Here is a 252-nt window from a genome sequence, read left to right as displayed (position 1 = left end):
ACTTGCGTTCTTTTTCTCTAAAAATTCCATAATCCATCTAGGCCTCTTAATATGGCTATACAAACCTCCCATAGCAATTGGAATAATTTTAATATGGGTTAGTTTGGCACTCAATATAAGTTTACAATATCCTTGATGTGCATGAGTTTGAACTAAATCTACAAAGACTCTGAGATTCTTATGTTTATTTTCTTTTATAATTTTTTATTATTTATTCTATCATTTTTAAAGGATATTGAGGTTAAGCACACG

The 252-nt window shown here is 29.0% G+C and overlaps 1 pseudogene across 1 annotated transcript in view; it reads right to left on the bottom strand.

Moving 5' to 3' along the window:
• TEOVI_000496700:pseudogene overlaps positions 1-171 on the bottom strand; it is a 432-nt pseudogene extending 261 nt beyond the window's left edge. The window contains exon 1 of the mRNA in view: positions 1-171. This exon is cut by the window's left edge and continues 21 nt beyond it. Coding sequence covers positions 1-171 — 171 coding nt within the window.
• Positions 172-252: the final 81 nt, after the last annotated feature.

Source organism: Trypanosoma equiperdum (assembly GCF_001457755.1).
Source record: "Trypanosoma equiperdum strain OVI genome assembly, contig: ctg_965, whole genome shotgun sequence".
NCBI lineage: Eukaryota > Euglenozoa > Kinetoplastea > Trypanosomatida > Trypanosomatidae > Trypanosoma > Trypanosoma equiperdum.
The sequence above is the reverse complement of the archived record's forward strand: the minus strand, read 5'-3'. Positions and strand labels throughout refer to the sequence as shown.